We start from the raw sequence: 20191 nt of genomic DNA, 5'->3' as shown, positions 1-20191 counted from the left end.
TGTCATCACTAATTTTTATTCATAATCTCTACTCCTTTAGTGTAGAACACTGGAATTTAAGTTTATGTCTTTTGGGGGTTTTGTTTTGTTTTTATGTGAATGGATTATAAAATGTCACGAGCAAGGTTTTTGACTTTAGCTTTCTATCATGGAAATTTTTCTCCTATATATTTAGGCCGATCCCTATGATAAAATATATCTTGAATACACAGTTCAGTTCCATGCTTAATTTGATATCCTCTGTTACAGGAAATGAAGGACTGTGTGTGCCCTCAAGATGGTGGGGCTCCTGTCTTGGAGAAGAGGAAGAAGTCTATGCTGCACGCATTGGTGTATACAACAAGAAGTATTTGGTTGCAGTACTCCTACAGAACAGCACTCCATGCCCTGTGACAGTGTGCTTGTGTGAGCTTTCCAGTGACATTCATGGTCAGCCATAGTAAACAGCCTAGAAAATGAGATTATGAAAGAGTGAATAAAACCTACTTTAGGGTTCACAAGTGGACATTATAAGCAGTTTTTATTAACATAAGATGTCAGAATGATAAAGCAACCAGGATAATTATGGTTGGTCATGGAGGATAAGCAAGAAACTTGTCCCAAGGGGGGCAGTGATTTTGTTTCTGACAAAGTAAATTTCAAAACAGAGGAGGAAGATGATGATCAAATTCCTTGTCACAGTTTGGAACAAGTGGACTTTAAAAGTGAGTCAGAGGATATGAGACAGACAGACAGTGGCGATGAACAGACAGACATCAGGGCAGCGAGCTGTGCCTGTCAGCCCTCTGGGAAGTTCTTAGCTGCCGAGAGTGAGGATGACTATGGCTCACTCTTCTCCCAGTATAGTAGCACACTGTACAACGTAGCCATGGAAGCTGTGACCCAGAGCCTTCTTTCCAGTCGACACATAAGCTCCAGGAAGAAGTCTCCAGCCTGGAAGCATTTCTTTATTTCCCCTCGAGATAGCACTAAGGCCATCTGCACATACTGTATGAAAGAGTTCAGTAGAGGCAAGAATGAGAAAGACCTGAGTACAAGTTGCCTCATGAGACATGTGAGGCGGGCACACCCCACCAAGCTCATTCAAGAAAATGGAAGTCTATCGGCAGGATCCTCCTTTTCCCCTCCCTCTCTGTTGCTTCCACCACAGCCTGCAGATGTGGGAGACCTTAGCACTGTGCTCTCGCCTGTCAGACTTGTCCAGAAAATGGCTCCCAAGATCCCATCCCCTGACCAAATAATGGAAGAGTCTGTGACTGTGGTTTCTTCTGAAGAGGTGTCCTCTGATGTGTCTGTCACTGAAAAGTACAGCAGAGAGGAGGCCTTGGCAGGCTCCTCCCCCAACCTCTCCATGCTCCATTATGACGACACTTCAGAAACCATGGCAGACAGAAACCTTTCTCTTCCCAAAAGCACATCTGGGTCCAGGAGGAGGTCAGCTGTCTGGAAGCACTTCTACTTGTCACCCCTCGATAGCTCCAAGGCTGTCTGTGTCCACTGTATGAATGAGTTCAGTAGAGGGAAAAACGGGAAGGACCTGGGCACAAGCTGCCTCATCAGGCACATGTGGAGAGCACATCGCTCCATTGTACTGCAGGAGAACGGGGGCAACACAGGCATCCCACCATTGTACCCTATGCCCCCAACCCTGCTGCCTGCCCTGCTGCCCCCTGAAGGGGATCTCAACTCCACATCGTTGTCTCCAGGCAAACAAGTCAAAGAGTCCCCTTCTGCCTCCTCATCCCCAGACAGGCTTCCTGAGGACCTGTCATCACACACTAATCCTGGGGATGTGTCCCGGGAAGATGTGTCCATGTTGTCATCCTCTGATGACTTGGGGGAGGCCTCTGTAGTGTCCTCTCCAGAGAAGCAGCCAGCAGACACGGTAAATCCAAGGTTTGAATCAGGCACTGTCTTTCAGCAAAATAAGAAGGTGATGAGAAGACTGAAGTCGGAAGTCTGGCATCACTTTTCCCTGGCCCCCATGGACAATCTCAAAGCAGTGTGCCGGTACTGTAGCTGCGTTATTAGTCGGGGGAAGAAGGGAGATGTTGGCACCAGTTGTTTGATGCGACACCTGTACAGACGCCACCCTGAGGTGGTTGGGAACCAGAAGGACTTTCTGGGTGCAAGTTTGGCCAACTCTCCATATGCCACTTTGGCTTCTGCAGAAAGCTCCTCCAAATTAACTGACTTGCCAGCAGTGGTCAGAAAAAATCATCAAGGTGTGTTTCCTACTAATAGCAAGAAGACCTCAAAGCTGTGGAATCACTTTTCTATTTGTTCAGCAGACTCAACAAAGGTGGTGTGCCTGCACTGTGGCCGGACCATCAGCAGGGGCAAGAAGCCCACCAACCTGGGCACCAGCTGTCTCCTGAGACATCTGCAGCGGTTCCATGGCCATGTACTCAAGAATGATGTCTCAGAGGCCACTCTGCCCCATTCTCCAGGCATCCGGAGGCCTCTAGGCACAGAGCTCTCAGGGCCTTCCTCTTTCCGTGACTCCACAGAGAAGTTCTATGACTCTCATCCAGTTGCCAAAAAAATCACAAGTCTCATAGCTGAGATGATTGCACTTGACCTTCAGCCATACTCCCTTGTAGACAACGTTGGCTTTAACAGGCTGCTCGAATACTTGAGACCTCAGTACTCTCTACCCTCCCCTTCCTACTTCTCTAGAACAGCTATCCCAGCTATGTATGACAATGTGAAACAGATAATTATGTCACATCTGAAGGAAGCTGAGAGTGGTGTGGTTCATTTCACCTCTGGAATATGGATGAGTAGCCAGACTCGTGAATACCTGACCCTTACTGCTCACTGGGTCACCTTCGCATCCGCTGTCCGACCACATTGTGAGGACCACCATTGCTCAGCACTTTTAGATGTCTCACAGATCGACTGTGACTATAGTGGAAATAGCATTCAGAAGCAGCTGGAGTGTTGGTGGGAAGCCTGGGTGACTTCCATTGGCCTTCAGATTGGCATCACTGTCACTGACAATCCAAGCATAGGGAAGATGCTGAGTGAGGGTGAACACTCAAGTGTGCAGTGCTTCAGTCACACAGTGAATCTGATTGTGAGTGAGGCTATCAAGAGCCAGAGGATGGTGCAGAACTTACTGAGTATTGCCCGGAAGCTGTGTGAGCGGGTCCATCGGTCACCCAGAGCAAGAGAAAAGTTAGCAGAACTGCAGAAAGAGTACGAGCTGCCACAGCACCAGCTGATCCAGGATGTACCGTCTAAGTGGAGCACATCCTTCCACATGCTTGAACGTCTGATTGAGCAGAAGAGGGCAGTTAACGAGGTATCCATTGAGTGTAACTTCAGAGAATTGATCAGCTGTGACCAGTGGGAGGTCATGCAGTCTGTGTGCCATGTGCTGAGACCATTTGATGCTGCAAGCCGAGAGATGAGTGCCCACATGTCTACGCTGAGCCAGGTCATCCCCATGATCCACATCCTCAGCAGAAAAGTGGAGATGCTGTTTGGGGAGACCATGGGCATTGACACCATGCTTAAGTCCCTGAAGGAAGCCATGGCGAGCCGCCTGTCTGCCACCCTCCATGACCCCAGGTACATCTTTGCCACACTGCTGGACCCTCGCTACAAAGCTTCCCTGTTCACAGAGGAGGAGGCAGAGCAGTACAGGCAAGACTTAATCAGGGAGCTAGAAATACTGAATTCTACCTCAGAGGACACTGCCACCTCCAATGGCTGTGACTCAGGGTCCCCACTTAAAGACACTGGCACAGAGGAGAGCCTGTGGTCACTCGCACCAATAAAGAGAGATCAGAGAGAGAAGCTACCTGAAGACATGGTGCTTGCATATTTGGAGGAAGAGGTGCTGGAACACAGCTGTGACCCACTTACCTACTGGAACCTAAAGAGGTCATCGTGGCCTGGGCTGTCTACCTTAGCAGTCCGATTTCTGGGCTGCCCCCCAAGTACAGTCCCCTCAGAAAAGCTGTTCAGCACACCCATGGATGCTGGCAGCTTTGGCCAGCCCAGGCTCATGATGGAACATTTTGAAAAGCTCATCTTTTTAAAAGTGAATCTTCCTTTAATATGCTTTCAGTATTGAACTCAGAGATGGATCCACCAGACTGGAATCGTGCTTCAGAGTGCTAGCTATTGTACCAGGGCTGACTTGCCTGGCAGGGCCATGTAGGACACCAGACCAGGCATCTGGGGCTACCTGCCAGTTCTCACCATAATATCCACATGTGCCTTACTCCTCCTTCAGGCCAGGTGTCAAGGTGCGTTTTCAGAAGCCCACTAGAAACAAAGTCTTGGCAATTATGAAATAGGATGATCAGGTTTAAAACTATAAAGGTTTTTTGTTTTGTTTTGAGGGGATAGTAATCTGTCTTACTAGAATGAAAGGAAGATGTAAACAATTTTATTATGTAGGGTTTTTATTCAGTTGTGAAAAAACCACAAATCAGGTGCTGTATTTTAATTAAATATTTTAATTGCAACAAAACAGCTTTTGTGGCTGTTAAATGAAACCTGTAAATAGGAGGTGGAGGTTAAGCCATCCTGACTGAACAGTTCTTAACCACAGGCTCCAAAAGTATGTCCTAGAGGGAATATTCTGGAAGCTGTTTACATTACAGAACCAGGCATTTGAAAACAAAACTCAACTTGGGCATACCATGGAGTGTCAATCACATGGCTAATTGGTCATGAGAACGGTCCCATGTCAGGTGTTGCATTCAGGTTTTACACGGTCAGTTAACTCAGAGATATCCCGCTTATCATGAGCCCCTTGAAATTGGATCCAAGTTTTAAAGTCATGCTTGGGACTTCACCAGTGCATGATATGACACGTTTACAACAGATGGCCTGTTGATCCAATCTCCATGCCTCTGATTTACTTTTTGCATCTCTATACAATAAAGCTATCTCATAAGAAGTATGCACTGACCCCTCACAGTTTGATCAGATAGCGCTCAGATTCTACTTTGAAGAGGTAGCTTATTGACAGGGAAAGCGCTTGTTTATTGCAGTCATGAGAAAAGCCTTAGGCATTTAGATTTTTTTTTCCTATGATAGGGAAGCCTCAACCATCATTGGGACATTATAGAATCCCAAGGATAACATGAAGTATCAGCAATCAGACCAGACTCCAAAGTTTTTGCTTATGTCTAAAAAAAAATTTTTTCATTTTCTCATTTCAAATCAGTTAAATATTATGGATGAAACAAATCATTCATTGCCTCTGACCTTTTAGAAAAAAAATGTTCTGTTGAAATACTGTATGTAGGCTCAGTCTGAATTTGCGTGGGCTATGCTTTAGTGTATTTATAAATGACGAACTTGGATTCTGAAATTAAACTTTTTATTTGCGATTTTCTATTGCCGACTGATGATGGCTTTTTATTTTTAGGATAATAAAACAGGAATGCTTTTTTTTGTTTGTTTGTTTTTCGAGACAGGGTTTCTCTGTATAGTCCTGGCTGTCCTGGAACTCACTCTGTTGACCAGGCTGGCTTCGAACTCAGAAATCCATCTGCCTCTGCCTCCCGAGTGCTAGGATCAAGGGCGTGCGCCACCACCGCCTGGCTCAGGAATGCTTTTTATGTGTTAATACATACAAACTGCATTCAAACAGTGTTTGAAATGTCAGTACATCCTTTAGTCTCAGAATTGACTGGGGTCATAAAAAAAAAAAAAAAAAGAAGAAGAAGAAGAAATGTCAATATAGTCACAGGTAGGACCCTGGGGAGTAGAGGCAGTATTCCTAACAGTTCCATTTTTGATGATGGTAATGATGGTTAGACCTTCCTAGCACCTCTGCATACCCCGTCAGCATATCCTTTCTTACCTGATGCCTGTGCTCTTACCCCTGGGCACCAGCCTATTTCTGGAGAGCCCTGGAGCACTTCTGGACTTGAGTTTCACAGTCCACACAGTGCTCTATCCCCGGCCAGCACTCCTGACATGGGGAAGGGTTAGTTGTAGATAGGAGCAAGGAAATGATAGTTGAGCAGATGTTGCTGAGCCCTATCCACAGCACTTGCTATCTGTTTCTTTCCTTTGCTTTCAGTTTTTCTTTTTGAGGCAGAATCTCATGTAGCCCAAACTGGCTGCCAATTCACTGTGTAGTCAAGGATGAGAATGAACTTAAACTTCTTCCTCTGCCTCCCAGGTGCTGAGATGACAGGATATGTTACCGTGCTTGCTTTTATGCATTGCTGAAAATAGAGCCAACAGTTTGGTACATGCTAGGCAACTTAACTACTTACATCCCCAGGCCCCCACCTGCCATTCTGTCCCTGTAAATTTCAGCATCACACTACCATATTCTAGTTTAAATGCTCAAGTCACAGGATATAAAAATATTTTTTAAAAAAGTGCTTGTTTGTCTCAGCAGAAATATTACAACTGACATTGGAAGCACCGTTACTCTGTGCCACGGATTACCACAGTCGGGTACAGGGGTCCCTGGAATGAGGGTTCTCAAAGCTAGGTAAAGTTTTGGCAGTAACAAACAAACACAGAGGCAGTTTGAGTGTATTTTGCAGCTCTCAAGCAGGGGGAAAGATACATTAAAAGAACAAATATTACAACTCTTAGAAGATGTGTTCAGTGAAGCAACCACAAATACCACCATTATCATTTGGCACAGTAAAGCCCAAAAATCAAGTAAACATTACAGCTCAGAAAAGATGCACTCAGTGAATCACAAACAGAACAGGTGACATCATGATTAATAGAAATCATCCAAGTGTAACAATTCTGAAAGGATGTATTCAGTGGGGCAGTCATTCAAGGCTAGTGGCATATTTCCAAGAGCAGGATAATAAATCCTTATGGTCAATTATTATTTACCATCTAATACCTGATTTTTTTTTATAAATCTTTAATGCATAAATTTAAACTATATTAATTCTTTTTATTTAAGGATTTCTTTACCATATACCAAAGCCCACCTCTGATGACACACATGTAGCCATATGAAATTTTATTGTTGGGAAAGTTTTTGATCTGTCATAATACTATTGTATAATTTTATAAATGATTTATAAAGTAAAGCGTTGGTTTCCTCAGAGATAAGGTCATGTTAGTGACCCTATCTCAAGGGATGGTTTCTTACCCATTATTCTTACTTAAGATCTTGGCTTAAGCTACCAGGAACATGTAAGTAACAGGAATAGGAGAAAACAAAACATGGGTTGCCATGAGAACTACAGTTCAATATTTTGCTCTGGCCAAGAGTTCCACAACCGGTTCCAGGAGACCTCCTTCTTTTGAAGTCTACCTCCTCAGTCTGTGGAACTTGTCACACAGATTCTACTGAGGTTGGTGTGGCAACTCTTAATATTCTATTGACAGGTGATGAATGTATTTTTGATACCTGGCACCCTCATCACTAAGGACACAGCTGAGCTATATCTCTGTCCAAAGTTGCTGGTAGCCCTGTAGGAGAACAGGCCTGGTTACACAGACAGGTGTTTGGGTGTTAGGTTATAGGTATATTGAGAATAAATGTGTTCATTCTCCATCATCCTACCTTGACGTACCTTCTGAGTTGTTTGTTTTCCTGCCTCCAGATGACATTTTGGGCAGGTTGTTCCTGAATTCCTCCTGTCTACCTGGAGTGAGTATCCTAGTTACGATTACTATTACTCTGATAAACACCAGGACCAAATTAGCGGGGAAAGGGTTTGTTTGACTTATTGTAGTCTGTCATTGAAGGAAGTCTGATCAGAAACACAAGCAATGCAGAATTCTGGAGGCAGGAACTAATGCAGAGGCCAGGAAGTGGTACTGCTTACTGGCCTGTTACTCTGGACTTGCTCAGTCCGCTTTCTTATAGTACCCAGGACCACCAGCCCAGGGATGGCACCACTCACAATGGGCTGGGCTCTCCCTGATCAATCACTAAGAAAAGGCCTTGCAGCCTGATCTTTTTTGGACAGGGCTTCTCTGTGTAGCCCTGGTTGTCCTGGATTCACTCAGAGATCAGCTTGCTTCTGCCTCCCCTGTGCTGGAAATTCAAGCTACATGCCGCCGCCACCACCACTGGCTTTTACAGCCTGATCTTACAGAAACGTTTTCTCCACTGAGTTTTCCTCCTTTCAGATTACTCTAGCTTGTGTCAAGTTGACATAAAAACTAGCCAGCACAGTAAGTACATATGACATCTTCCATAAAGATGGTTCTACAGGTTAAATACATGAGCCATCATCTATACAGAAAGGTTCTAAGATTGGTAAGCTGCCTGTTCCCAACCTGTGTGGATAACAGGTATGTGTCCCTTCCTTTGAAAGAACAACCCTGTGTTCCTTTCTGGTTTGCCCAGGAGAGTTAAGTAGATCCTGCCTAGCCCACAAGCTGAATGTGGCTCACGGCACACACACAGGGTACTTGTAACTCAAGACTTGAGCTGATCTTCCTCTTGCCTAACTCATGGCTAATTCACAACACCAGACTGAGTGTCGCTCAGCTACAATGTAACTAACATCTCCCCCGCCCCCGTTCTGTGCTGCAGATTTCAATATCAAAGACCCCCACAAGTGCTCATTCTTGTCATTTTAATATTTTTTACTATATTAATACTATTCTTATTTTTTGTTTAAAGAGCCTTTTTAATCACACAATTTCCTTTATTATATCATCAGTTCTTCTCTTGATCTTTTCTTCACATGTTTTATAGCTTTCTTTCCTTCCCGTGTCACATTTCTTTTAAATTACTGTTTTTCTTTTTGGTTTTTCAAGACAGGTTTTCTCTGTATAGCCCTGGCTGTCCTGGAACTCACTTTGTAGGCCAGGTTGTTATTGTTTCTATATCTGATTTGGTTTGGTGGTGTTGCTGTTACAGTAATTAGTTTCCCCTCAGTGCTACTGACAACTGAGTCTCAAGAGAAAGCTGCTGCTAATGAGGAGGACTCTCAAGTGAAACTGGAAGAGAGAGAAAGAGCTGTCTACCCTAAGGGACATGAACTGTAGCGTATAAACATGAGATGCGTGGAAAACAAAGGCAGCATGACTCTTCCAAATGATTAGAACTCTTCAATAACTAAGACCAAAGGCAAGGAAATGTTAAAATGCCAGACAAATGGTTCAAAACAGCATTTCAAATGACAGCCCAGGGGGCTGTCAATTCAGAACTAGACAACAAAAGCAGCATGAATGAGAAATTCCACAATGAAATTGAAAATTTGGAGAAGTAAGCAGAAACTAGAATTGAATTCAGGAAATAATGTTTTAAATGGAACTCAGTAATGATCTAGATTAAACAAAAGAGTCTATCAAGGATTAAAAGCTGAGGAGAAGCCGGGCGTGGTGGTGCACGCCTTTAATCCCAGCACTCGGGAGGCAGAGGCAGGCGGATTTCTGAGTTCGAGACCAGCCTGGTCTACAAAGTGAGTGCCAGGACAGCCAGGGCTACACAGAGAAACCCTGTCTCGAAAAACCAAAAAAAAAAAAAAAAAAAAAAAAAGCTGAGGAGATTATTAATTTAGACATACATGAATATGACCACAACTCTAAAGAATCTGGGACATGGATCAAGAGATCAAACCTAAGAATTAATGATGTAGAAGAGGAACAAAAATAGAAACAAAAGGCATAGGAAATTCAATGAAATTATGCCAGAGAAAAGAGCTAAAGAAAGTAAAAAGAATGTTATACTAGAAATTCCCCCAAATCTAAGGAAAAATAGAGGCAGTCAAGTGGATTTATAACCCCAACTAGACATGAGCAAAACAACAAGGAAAATCCCTCAATTACATACTACAGTTAAAATTCTAAGACTACAGAGCTAAAGTCATCAGAATATCAGACCTCACCAGAAACCCTAAAACCAAGAATATATGGGGTTATTTATTTCAGTTTCTGAGGATAAATAGCTTGGAAGTAAGACTTAACTGTAAGCCAATGGAGAAATGAAGAGCTCCCAAGATAGACACAAGTTAAAAATTTTTTGACTACTAAGCTAAGATTGCAGATGCTACTTAAAGGAGTCCTATACACAGGGGAAGAAAAAAGATGGTCACAGACAGTAGAGCCCAGGAAAGAATACGCTTCATGAGCGTAAATGAGAAGTAAAAAGAATCAAGCCCACTTCAGTAAGGTAGCAAAATACTAAGGCGAATAAAGGAGAAGGAAAACATTATTCAAACAAGGGAAGGGAGCCCCAAAATTACTAACCACTAAATACTGCTCAATAAATATAAATGGACTTACATCTCCCATTAAAAAATACAGACTATGGGGCTGGTGAGATGGCTCAGTGGGTAAGAGCACCCGACTGCTCTTCCGAAGGTCCGGAGTTCAAATCCCAGCAACCACATGGTGGCTCACAACCATCCGTAATGAGATCTGACTCCCTCTTCTGGAGTGTCTGAAGACAGCTACAGTGTACTTACATATAATAAATAAATAAATCTTTAAAAAAAAAAAGAAAAACAAAAAATACAGACTAGGGCTAGAGGATATAGCTCAGTTGGTGATTGCCTAGCACATAAAATGTTCTGGGTTCAAACATTACAGAAACCCACTGTGATAAATGTATGTAATCCCAGTACTTGGGAAGTAGAGGCAAGATCAGAAGTTCATATTATCCTACAAAACCAAAAAACGATCTGGGCTGAAGAGATGACTTGGTGGTTAAAAGTACTGTCTGCTCTTCTAAAGATTCCGAGTTCAATTCCCAGATGGTTCACAACCATCTGTAATGGGATCTGATACCCTCTTTTGTCTTGCAGGCATACAAATAGAATACTGAGAAAAAAGAAAGAAGAAAACGAAAAAAACCAAGGTTAACTCTCAATTGTTTAAAAGAAATTCACTGCAAAGACATACAAAGTGAATATAGAGGGAATTATATATTAAGGAAATGGAAGCCAAAAATAGGAAGAATTATACTTCAGACAAGAGTGGACTTTAAGCTAGAATTAGAAATGTACAGGACAGCCAGGGCTATACAGAGAAACCCTGTCTTGAAAAACTAAAAAAAAAAAAAAAAAAAAAAAAATGTATAAGGTTTCTACATAGTAAAACAAACAGTCCATCAAGAAGAAAAAAATAAATGTAAACACATATATACCAAGCATTGATATATCCAGTTTCTTAAAATTTATTGGCTATAAAGGACATATGGGCTCAGGTAACAAACACTGGTGATATACTACCCTAATAGATCTTCTCCATAAGAAAATTGAGGATTTTATAGGATTAGATCAGAATACAAGACAAATTGACAGACATCTGCAGAATATTCTAGCAGATCAATGGCTATAGAATACATATTAGAGATGGCAGCCCATGGATCTTTTTAATTTTATTTTCTTTGTTTATCATTGTTTTGAGACAGGGTCTCACTATGTAGCTCTGGCTGTTCCAGAACTCACTATGTAGACAAGGCTGGCCTCAAAACTCATAGAGGTCTACCTGCCTTTCTCCAAGTGTTAGGATTAAAGGCATGTACTGCTATACCTGGTACACCCATGGAAGCCAGAATATAACCATGCCTAACTCTAAAGGGGTTAAGTTATATTTTAGGCCATAAAGTAAGTGTTTAAAGCCAGGTGATGGCAGGGCACACCCTTAATCCCAGCACTGCAGAGGCAGATGCAGGCAAGTCTCTGAGTTAGAGGCTAGCCTGGTCTACAAAGCAAGTGCTAGGACAGACAGTACAGACAGAGAAACCCAGTCTCAAAATAAGTAAGTAAGTAAATAAATAAATAAATAAATAAATAAAAGTCTTTACCATGCAAAACAAAACAGAAATACCTAATAATTTTTGGGTTTTGTTTTTGTTTTGTTTTGTTTTTTTGACAGGGTTTCTCTGTGTAGCCCTGGCTGTCCTGAAACTCACTCTGTAGACCAGACTGACTTCAAGCTTAACAGAGATCTGCCTGTCTCTGCCTCCCAAGCACTGGGATCAAAGTTGTGTGCCACGACAGCCCAGCTAACCTAATAATTTCTTATATCTTACCAGTTAATAAATAAAACTAAAAACCAATAGCAATAAAAACTAGTAAAAATGAATGTTAAACAATACTCCTTCTTCCCTTTCTTTTTTCTTTTTTGTTTGTTTTGTTTTGTTTTGTTTTCCTTCACCTAGGAACTTGATGTAGCCCTGACAAGCTTGTTCTGTGGCCACAGTTGACCTTGACTTCACAATTCTGCCCTTCCCCACAAGCACTGGGATTGCCAGTATGCACTATCAATTCTAGCAAACAAGAGACTGGTTGGTTCATGAGGAAGAAATCAAAGGAAATTTAAAACTTCCTAAAATCTAATAAAAGTGAAAACACCTTACCAGAACCTTTGGAATACAGCAAAGACGGTTCTAACACAGAGTCCTTACATTAAAAACCAAAACCCAGAGAGCCTGATGGCATGGCATATGCCTTTAATCCCAGCCAGGGCTATATGGTGAGACAGTGTTTCAACAATTAAAACAAGCAACAAAAACAGGCCTGATGATGTTAAGATTTGATAAGAACAAGGGAAACTGCACATCAGTAGCCGGCAAGAAAAAGCAGGTTTCAAGGTAGAAACAATGAAACAAAGAGCAATGTAAACGATCAGGGAAACAGACCAGAAACAATGAAGAGAAACAATGCAGACAAGCAACAATGCATATGACCAACAGAACATGAGGGGCAATGCAAAGAATTAATGAAACAAGCACTGAGTTTTTAAAAAGACAAAGTTGTGAAGCCCTTAGCTAAATAAACAGAAGTAACAAGCCCCATATTAGAAAGGAAAAGGGTGTTTGGTCTGCTCTCAACCAGCAAGAATGACAGGACACAGTCGGATTCTTCGCAACAGCCTTTATTGCAGGAACGCCTTGATGCTTCACGCCTTGATGCTTCTACGGGAACCCTGGGCACCCAGGGAGCCCTGCTTATATACTCTTAGCCCCCATCCACTCACAGCAGGCCACATCACCTCACCAGGCACGCAACTTCAGCCAATTAGGGCGGCAGGGGCACGTCTTCACCAAATATGGACTTGTTTATACCACCAGCATCATGGTACACCTGCGCAGCTCTCACAATGGTCGATGGTCGTGGCTTATTTTCAGGTGTATGAGGAAGTCAGGTGCAAGTCATAAGACTTAGCTGCAGTCCTGGGCGCCATTTTGGGACTGCTGCCACACCCGCTTCTCACATCTCCCCCTTTTTTCTTTTTTGGCAGAGAGAATGTCTGTTTTAGATTGCACCCTGCGGCAATGCCCCTTACCCGTCCTTGGGAGACAAACAGCATTGGTTTGATCCCTGTCTTAGGTTGGTGACACGCCCAGGGAGTCTTATCCGTCACTGACTACTTCTCTAGTATGCTAAGCCACACATAAAGAGATTGTCCTGTCTGCATGTGGCAGGTGTACCAGAAGGCCAGGACGCTGATTAATCTATGGTCCGATCTTAATTGCTGTAAGCAGGCCTAATGGGTGAAGGTAGAGGTCTGATCCCCAGTGTGCAAGCATAGGGGCCCTACACAAAACCATCCCTTGGGCTCATCACCCAGAGAGGTCTTGGCCAGCTCCCGTGTCATTTTTCCTGGGGGAAGGGAACTAGGACACTGAACCTTCATGCAATCAGACGTGCCTTCCACAGGTTGTCAACAGCAAGCTATCCTCTGTGCAGTGCTTAGCCTCGCAACCCACAGCGTAACGCAGCATTATTTCTTTAGAGTGGCAAGCCAAATCTGAGGAGATTGTCCTGTCTCCACTGCGGCAAAAACCTGTGCCACCATGGGCACACACTGCACCCGACACATACACCAAACACACAACACACGCACTATTACAAGCATACATCCTAGGGCTCCCATCAGCCATGAGGCAAGGGATCTTATAAACAATAAACACAAAAGGAGGCCACATACAAACAGGTGTAGCCTGAAAAGAAACATTCCTTTCCTTTCCCTTTTCCTTTCCTTCACTATTTCATTTTCTTTATCACTGATTCCTTTTATTTTTCTTCCCTTTTCTTTTTCTTAAAAAAACATATCCCCCTTTAACCCGGGGATCAATTTGGGAGACTTACTGGTACCACCGTTCCCCAGCTGAAGAGTTCTGAATCCACGAGATCATCTTCAGGTCCCCATACGGGGCACCATATGTCGGGTCTGCTCTCAACCAGCAAGAACAACACGATACAGTTGGATTCTTCTCAACAGAAGAATCCTTTATTGCAGGAACGCCTCGATGCTTCTACAGGGACCCCGGGCGCCCAGGGAGCCCTGCTTATATACTCTTAGCCCCCATCCACTCACAGCAGGCCACATCACCTCACCAGGCACGCAGCTTCAGCCAATCAGGGCGGCAGGGGCACGTCTTCACCAAATATGGACTTGTTTATACCGCCAGCATCATGGTACACCTGCGCAGCTCTCACGATGGTCTATGGTCGTGGCTTATTTTCAGGTGTATGAGGAAGTCAGGTGCAAGTCATAAGACTTAGCTGCAGTCCCGGGAGCCATCTTGGGACTGCTGCCACACCTGCTCCTCACAAAAGGGTACATCATTACATACAATACTGAGTTCCAGAGGATCATTAAAAAGTACTTTTGAAAACTTACAATTAGAATCTCTGGAAGAACTGGGTAAATTTCTAGGCACATGACCTACCAAAATTTGACCAAAAAGATATGAACAGCTTAAGAACATCTCTAATGAGAAATGCAACTAAAATAGTATAAGAATCTCCTATTGTCCCGGAAGAATGAGATGACTCTGTGGGTAAAGAGCTTGCTATATATATGAATTGTAATTTGAATATGGTTGGCCCAGGGAGTGTCACTATTAGGAGGTGTGGCCTTGTTGGAGGAAACTTGTCACTGTGGGAGTGGGCTTTGAGACCCTCCTCCTAGCCATGTGGGAGTCAGTCTTATACCAGCTGCCTTCAGAACAAGAGGTAGAACTCCTCCAGTGCCATGTCTGCCTGGACACTGCCATGCTTCCTAGCATAATGATAATGGACTGAACCTCTAAACCTGTAAACCAGCCCCAATTAAGTGTCTTTTGTAAGAGTTGCCATGTCATGGTGTCTCTTCACAGCAATGAAACCTCAACTAAGATAAGAGTGTAAGGACCTTTTAAAAAAATAAAATAAAATAAAGAGTATAAAGACTTAAGTTTGAATTTCCATACATACATAAAAGATGGACCCATGGGCTGGTGAGATGGCTCAGTGGTTAAGAGCATGGACTGCTCTCCCAAAGGTCCAGAGTTCAAATCCCAGCAACCACATGGTGCCTCACAACCATCCATAACGAAATCTGATGCCCTCTTCTGGAGTATCTGAGGACAGCTACAGTGTACTTACATATAATAAATAAATAAATCTAAAAAAAAAAAAAAAAAAAAGATGGACCCAGCAGTTTACATATAATCCCAACACTCCTACAGAGAAATGGGAGGCACAGACAAGAAAGTCCTTTAAGCTTTTCAAGCAGCTGGTCTGTTATACATTAACAGCAAACCATAAAGAGATGCTGCTTCAAACAAGGTAGAAGGCAAGGTTGTCCTCTGACCTCTACACATGCATTGTGATGTACATGCACCTGCACTACCTACCATACATGAAAACACACACACATGCACACGCACACACACACACACACACACACACACACACACACGCACAAACTTGGGAGTGCCTGAGAAAATTCCTGAATTCTATGACAAGTTTCAAGAATTATCAATATTTCTCAAGAGAGTAGAAAAAGAAAGAAATCTTCCAAACTTATTTATAAAATCCAGTACCAAAACTTTTGAATGAACTACTTGGAACTAAATTCAACACATCTAAGATCAAATGCCATGCTGGGCAATGGTGGCACACGCCTTTAATCCCAGCATTTGGGAGGCAGAGGCAGGAGGATTTCTGAGTTCAAGGACAGCCTAGTCTACAAAGTGAGTTCAAGGACAGCTAGGGCTATTCAGAGAAACCCTGTCTCGAAAAAAACCAAATAAAAAGAAAATTTATTATATATAAAAAAAATCAACTACCACAATACAGTTGGATTCACTCCATGAGTACCAATATTATTCAAAATATCCAAATCAGTAAATCTTACGACAACTATTCTTGATTAATTTGACTATATTTGGAATGAACTACAATCCAGAAATGGAGGGCACACTTGTGATCTTGAGGAGTGAAGACAGCATGCTTTTGAGCCACATCCTTCATTGGCATTGGAGCCTACTTTGTCAGAATTCTAGCAAATACAGAAGACCAGATGAATTGCCCACCCTTGGGCACTGAACAGCTACTAGAGTCTTGACTTTTCCCTTCACTGTCCCGAGCTATTGTTCTCGCCGGCAAGAACACACTTGGACAACCAGATTCTTCTGCAGCAAGCTTTATTGCTTCTTCAGGAGGGAAGACCCAGAACCCAGAAAATGGTGCTGCTTATATAGCCCTCAGCGTGGCGTGTCAGCACCTGATTTGTTGCTCGCCCATCACCTCATTACTACACCCCGAGATGGGCAGTGACTTGGCGTGAATTCACTCTCACACCTGCACACAAGGCTTGTTTACTAGTTGGGCACATTGGAAGCCAGTGCCATCTTGTAATGGCGATTGCTCACGGCACGGCTCTCCACATCTCCCCCTTTTTGTTTTATTAAAATGAGGCTGAACTAGGTCTGTGTAATTATGTCCATCCGCTGTGGCTCCTGTCTTAGGTCGTTCCTCTAATGTCACAGCCTTTCCCGTCATAGGGTAACCCTATCTCGCCACTGGGCCCTGGGTCTTAGGTTGATCTCTGCATGAGTAAAGTTGCTCGTCCCTGGATACCGCAGTGCTATGTGACAGTAACTACTAAATGACCTAGGGCGAACTCTACAAAAGAGGACAGCCAAAAAATGACAAATGCTGACTAATTCTTGAGCATAGATAGCCAGATTTCGGGGGAGGCCCCTTGTTCAATGGCAGCAAGTGCTTGAGCTATCACGACCTTGTCACGTGTTTGTTGGGCTCTGAGCTTGCAAACCAACCAGAGCATGAACACAAGTCCACAGCAGATGGCAGTACCAAATAAATCTACCCCCACCCATTCCTTAAAATAAGAAAATGCAGATGAAATCCAGGAGGAGAGGCCCTCTGTCAATGACAGGTCCACTCGCGTTGAGTTGATCCTTAAAACTGCCACCCTCAGGGCCTCAAGAGTCTCATCGAACCCCTCGGACCAATTTCCTGCAAGATACAAAGAGAGCTGTCTAGACAGATTAGCTGCATGAGTAAAATTTTAATATTGGACACTGGTAATACACAGAGCACCCAATTTTCTTTCACAACCCAACTGGGCCAACTGGTATAGGACACCTATCTGTTCTTCAACCAGATCAAGGCGCTGATTCAAAATCATCAGCACTCCCTTCAACTGGGCGCTAGCAGAAGTTTGGACATTGATGGCATCAGTCAGATCAACTGAAAGCTGATTTAATTTTGTGCCTGTTTGGACCGTACTAGCCATAGTGTACCCTGCAGCTGTAGCCGCAGCTGCACTGGCTGAAATTGCTATGATCATGGCAGCAGTAATGCCAAAATCTCTTTTTTGTCGAAACAGAGATAAGGTGGAGGGTGTTTCCACCGGAACAGGGATCCAACCTGGGATCCGGGCCACCATGGCGCGGGTGTCCTTTGTTGCATCCCAACATTGAGAAATCCAACAGGAATCATTTACACAGCTTCCAAATGAATCATTAGACAAAATAAACAAAAAGGGAGGATAGACACATACTGGAGTCGATATATAGCTGGTTGGATTAATCTGTGTCTTATTTAAACCAGAGATTTCTTCAGTATGAATTATATATTTTTTGTTGGTCCATATGCCCCAATCAGGGTATAATTGGAGAGACCAGTGTAAATGGCCTTTCTTACAGCACCTCCTTTTAAGAAAACAAGGGGATTAAGATCTGTACAGCTTCCATTAATCCCACAAAGTAACCATTTGCAGTAAGGGTTCATTCTGCGGTCCTGCAAGAAGAGGCCCGTTCTCATTACAAACTCTTCTTCAGGCCCAAACAACATATTGGGGGAGAAGGTAAAATATTTGTGCTCATCAATCCATCTGGCTACAGATGACTGGCAGTCTGACCATGGTGGCAACTCCCCTACATCCTCTCCACCACAATGAGGAGCAATCCTGGGTTGACGAGGATGCTCTGTCTCATTCCAATTGGGAGACAGGAATGTATCATTTAGCCAGACTGTCAATTGCCACCAAAACCATGTAACATGAATAATATCATTACTTCCTTTTCCTCGGGTTTGGGTGAAATTTACAGTCCCACTCTCCAAAAATGATCCTAACATACGGATACTGAGCTGAATACAGACCCCCTTTTGTGATAATTGAAAACATAGGGAACCCTGTTCTTAGAGGGAGCGATTTTCTCCTAATGGGACCTGTAAAGGGTCAAATGGCAAATATGGTAAGTCCAGTTTTTTATTATTAGTAAAGAATTTTGGAAAAACTATAGCATCATGGTGAACTGGCATTGGTTTAGGGAAAGCCGAGAGAATGGCCCATCTTTGTTCGCCCATCATGCTAGGAACCTGAGACAAGTTCAGCATTGTCAGAATCAGGAGTAGTCCTCGGGAGGTCAGCATCTTCCACACCATCTTTGATTAATATCTTGCGGGTGAGTCGTTCCGGCAGCCAAAATGGGTTGTCTTCACTCTGTGGAAAAACACAGACAGCTCCCCTGGATCTTATTAAAATAGGATCCAGGCCTTTCCACAGACCAGATAAGACATCCTTCCATTTCACCATTTCTTTTGGTCTATCAGGGTCTGAGCTATGTCGATCAGCTGCAGAGCGAACTTGCTCATCAAGATTCAGAAAATTAAGTGTGAAGAGTGCCATGGATACAGCTACTCTTGGCACTGAGGGCAGAGTCTCATCAACTCCGCCTTTTTGTTTTATAAAATAAGACTTGAGTGTATTGTGGGCACGTTCCACAATGCCTTGTCCTTGAGGATTATAAGGAAGGCCAGTCAGGTGAGTGACATCCATTTGATGACAAAATTGCTGAAATTTAGTAGAGATATATGCTGGCCCATTATCAGTTTTAAGGATTGTGGACTTGCCCCAAGCACTCCAAGCTTCTAAACAGTGCTGTATAACATGAGAGGCGTTCTCACCTGTTAAAGGTATAGCAAACATAACACCAGAGCAGGTGTCAATGGAAACATGTAAATATTGATTACTTCCAAAGGAGGAAATATGAGTGACATCCATTTGCCAGACCTGTAATGGCCTGATGCCTCAGGGGTTTACCCCTACATGAGGAGTAGGCAAAAATTGACAACAATTTTGACATTGGGTGACAATGTCATGAGCTTCTTTCCTGGTTAAAGTAAAATGGCGGCATAAAGTTTCAGCTGTCACGTGGAAGCGTTTATGAAACTCCCTTGCAGCCTCTGCCTGCGAGGACAGAGCAGCAGCCATGATTCTAGTGGCTTTGTCTGCTAAATCATTTCCATGAGACATGGGGCCAGGAAGGCCAGAATGAGCCCTGACATGAGTAATATACACAAGATGTCTTCTATGTAACAGGGCTGACTGAATTTGCTGAAAAATGTGAACAAGCTTGCTAGAGGGTCTAATTAAACCAGCAACTTCAAGCGTATTAACTGCATTAACCACATATAAGGAATCAGATACAATATTGAGCGATCCCGGGAAAGTTTCAAGGACCTCCAGAACCACCAAACACTCTACAACCTGGAGTGATGTCTCATTATATTGTTTAGATGTTACTTGGCCATTTACTACATATGCACCTATGCCAGATTTGGATCCATCTGTATACACTACTACCCCATCCGGAAGTGGGTGTTTGGCTGTCATTACTGGAAAGACTATAGCTTGGCTTAAGGCAAACTGTAAGATTGGATCTTTTGGATAATGATTATCAATTTGTCCTGAATAGGAGGCAACCAAGACTGCCCAATCGTTAGTTGTTGCTGCCAGGGTTTGAACTTGAGCAGAGGTATAAGGCATAATTAGCATATGAGGTTCTTTCCCAAAATGAGTAATGGCTGCTTTTATCCCCCGAAGTGCAAGTTGAGCAACTGCATTAGGATACCACTTAATGATTTTTGCAGGGGAAGCATTAGGGTGGACCCACAATAAGGGTCCATTTTGCCACAAGACTGCTGTTGGCAATTTTTAATATGCACAATTCAAATGACTTCGACTCGTC

General features: G+C 43.3%; 1 protein-coding gene across 1 annotated transcript; it reads left to right on the top strand.

Annotated features, from left to right (window-relative positions):
* Positions 1-246: 246 nt before the first annotated feature.
* On the top strand, positions 247-5361 carry Zbed4 (zinc finger BED-type containing 4). Its single transcript, XM_085831485.1, has one exon. The coding sequence runs from the start codon at positions 575-577 to the stop codon at positions 4082-4084; it is 3510 nt and encodes a 1169-aa protein (XP_085687611.1). The 5' UTR covers positions 247-574; the 3' UTR covers positions 4085-5361.
* Positions 5362-20191: the final 14830 nt, after the last annotated feature.

Source organism: Mus caroli, unplaced genomic scaffold (genome assembly GCF_978045245.1).
Source record: "Mus caroli unplaced genomic scaffold, Mus_caroli_1 scaffold_16, whole genome shotgun sequence".
Lineage (NCBI taxonomy): Eukaryota > Metazoa > Chordata > Mammalia > Rodentia > Muridae > Mus > Mus caroli.
Note: the sequence above shows the minus strand (reverse complement) of the source record. Positions and strands in the feature narration are given on the sequence as shown.

Bases quoted from the DNA above. Each gene is read 5' to 3' on its own strand.
- Zbed4 (XM_085831485.1), top strand. From the start codon at position 575: ATGGAGGATAAGCAAGAAACTTGTCCCAAGGGGGGCAGTGATTTTGTT.